The sequence below is a fragment of the Triticum dicoccoides genome, chromosome 1A (assembly GCF_002162155.2).
Source record: "Triticum dicoccoides isolate Atlit2015 ecotype Zavitan chromosome 1A, WEW_v2.0, whole genome shotgun sequence".
Taxonomy (NCBI): Eukaryota; Viridiplantae; Streptophyta; class Magnoliopsida; order Poales; family Poaceae; genus Triticum; species Triticum dicoccoides.
This window is the reverse complement of record NC_041380.1, coordinates 571,699,255-571,701,690: the sequence shown is the minus strand read 5'-3', so window position 1 is coordinate 571,701,690 and position 2,436 is coordinate 571,699,255. Positions and strand designations below refer to the sequence as shown.

Here is a 2,436-nt window from a genome sequence, read left to right as displayed (position 1 = left end):
GCCTACGTCGCCGTGCACGGCGTCGCCGCCGGGCATCGCAAGTCTCAGGTTGTTACCGGCAGGAGATTCTTCTGGGTTGCCTACTTTTTTCGATGTATCTCGTTTTATGGCTTCAAGTGAATAAGTATGAAGTTCTAGACCATTTTATTCTGGACATCAACCCTCCATTTTATGTCATTCTAGGCTATTGCCCCTGTATTTAATTACTTAGCCATTCTTTACCATAAAAAAAAGGGCAGCCCGGTGCATGTAGCTCCCGCTTGTGCAGGGTCCGGGGAAGGGTCCGACCACTTACCACACCCCTTTTAAATTATCTGCACGACAAGATTATAGCTGTCTGTTGAGAAGTCTTGCAGGCTGTTACTCCCATTGATTTGTTCAGCACTGTTACTTGTTAAGGCTTACTATATTATTGATTTGTTTGCAGCACTCCACCTATATGTCTTTGGGAGTAAGGGCACTTCTTGGCAAAATATCATGTGAAATATCCACTCTGCGAAAACCTTCATCGGATCTCACTCAGTAAGAATCTGAGCCAACCATTTATGGCTGAAACCATGCATCTTTTGGAGGTAATGTGTTACACCTTCTGCAAGCAAGACATGTGCATTTTGTTGAGATCATCATGGATCCAGTGGTTGCTTTGTTATGTGATGTCAGATAGTCGCTATCACTGGTCGGCTCACTTATTATGCACCTCACTTGATCTTCCTGGAATTGTCTCTCATGTCCATGTGAAGTATTTTATACTGGTCCCTCGCCCTATATATGGCTACAAGGCAAAATAGAAATTGTTCTCTACAACTGTACTGATAACCCCTGGTATATTATGAACATATGTTCTTGCCAATGGAACCTTTTGGCACTCTTAATTTTGTGCATATACCTGGTCCTGCTTGCTTCATGCTATTCGGTTATAAGCTATCAATAATTATTTGTGTCTTGCTGTAATTGAGTTTGTGTTCTGTTATTTAGTGCACTTGCACTTGTGGTTCTTCAATGGATCATGTCAATGCAACCTTTTTGCACATTTGCATCTGTGTGGTTGTTGTGTAACCTACATCCAGCAGTTGACTCAACTTTTTTTTTTGTGCTCTCTGTTGGCTGGCATTGTGCTAGCTTTTACCTCTGTTGCAAGGGAAGCTTCCCTTTTGGTGGCTGTAAGTATTTGCTTGTCATATGCTGTGTGTTGTTAATATTTGAGCTTGTTCATTTTCTTTTTTGCTTTGAAATTGGTGATGAAGGTCAAGGATCTGGTCGTCCAGGTGAACTGTGAATAATGAACAATAGATAAGCAAAAAACTTTAATAGGAATTATAAGGCAACCACCAAACTGACAGTACAGTGAAGCGCGCTTATGCTTTGAGTTATATGATCATATCTCCACCCATATTTTGTAAATTTGAGGCAATTTTAACGAGAACACAACATAAATTTATTACTGAAATCAGAACATATAGTTGGATATCAATCCCCTCAAAGCTACAAAGATCAACTAATCCATGCAGGCGCACGTTTACCACAAAATGTCTATATATCTTCTCCCTAGAAATGCCATGCATAGTCGATAGCTAGAATATCTTGTTTTCACCATGTGCTTATCATCCTACAAATTTGAGCCAATATACTTTCCATGCTTCATCTGCTGACCCGGGCACACCCCATAGGAGCACATGATACTTGCCGACTTTCTTATATCCATCTACTACTTTTATCACAAGAAAGTAGTTGTTGCCCTTTCCTGCAGGTTGCATGCTCACATAGAGCACATCAACAAGGGAGTTGTCCTTCTTGTTTACCAACTTGAACACCACAAAGCGCCCGATTTGCCAGTATAGGGCGTCATGAAAGTTCTGAACTTGCACCCATCCATTGCCAGTAGGGGCACCAGGTGGCGGTGCTGTTGCTGAGGTAGTAAGTGGTGCTGGTGCCGATGCCGGTGGTGGGGCATTACCTTGATAGGTCGGAGGTGTGGCAGGGGGACTAAATTGTGGTGGTGGTGGTTGGTTAACTTGGTACATCGGAGGTGTGGTAGGTGGACTTAATGGTGATGATGGCGGTGGGTGGTTACCTTGGTTGGTCGGAGGTATTGCTGGTGGACTAGACATAGGCGATGGGAAAGTAGATGGAGGAGGTGCTCTAGTGGTTGGTGCCATTGCTGGTGGACTCAATGGTGGTGGTGGAGGACTAGCTAAAACTGTCGGTGGCGAACTATATGAAGGTGGAGGTGGAGGGGACTGGTCATCAGCTTGGTACGTTGGAGGTGTAGCAGGGGGACTAGACAAAGGTGGTGTGGCAATGGATGGAGCCGGTGGTGTACCTGATGATGGTAGTGGAGGACTTGGTAGAGCTGCTGGTGGACTAGATGATGGAGTTTGCTCATCAGTTGAGTCTGTTGGAGGTGTTGCTGGTGGACTAGACATTGGTGATGGTGAA

The 2,436-nt window shown here is 44.2% G+C and overlaps 1 protein-coding gene across 1 annotated transcript in view; it reads left to right on the top strand.

Annotated features, from left to right (window-relative positions):
• The first annotated feature begins 1,392 nt into the window (after positions 1-1,392).
• LOC119291580 (glycine-rich cell wall structural protein-like) overlaps positions 1,393-2,436 on the top strand; it is a 3,968-nt gene continuing 2,924 nt past the window's right edge. The window contains exon 1 of the mRNA XM_037570364.1: positions 1,393-2,436. Within this exon, the coding sequence (XP_037426261.1) occupies positions 2,299-2,436 (138 nt within the window). The 5' untranslated portion in view covers positions 1,393-2,298.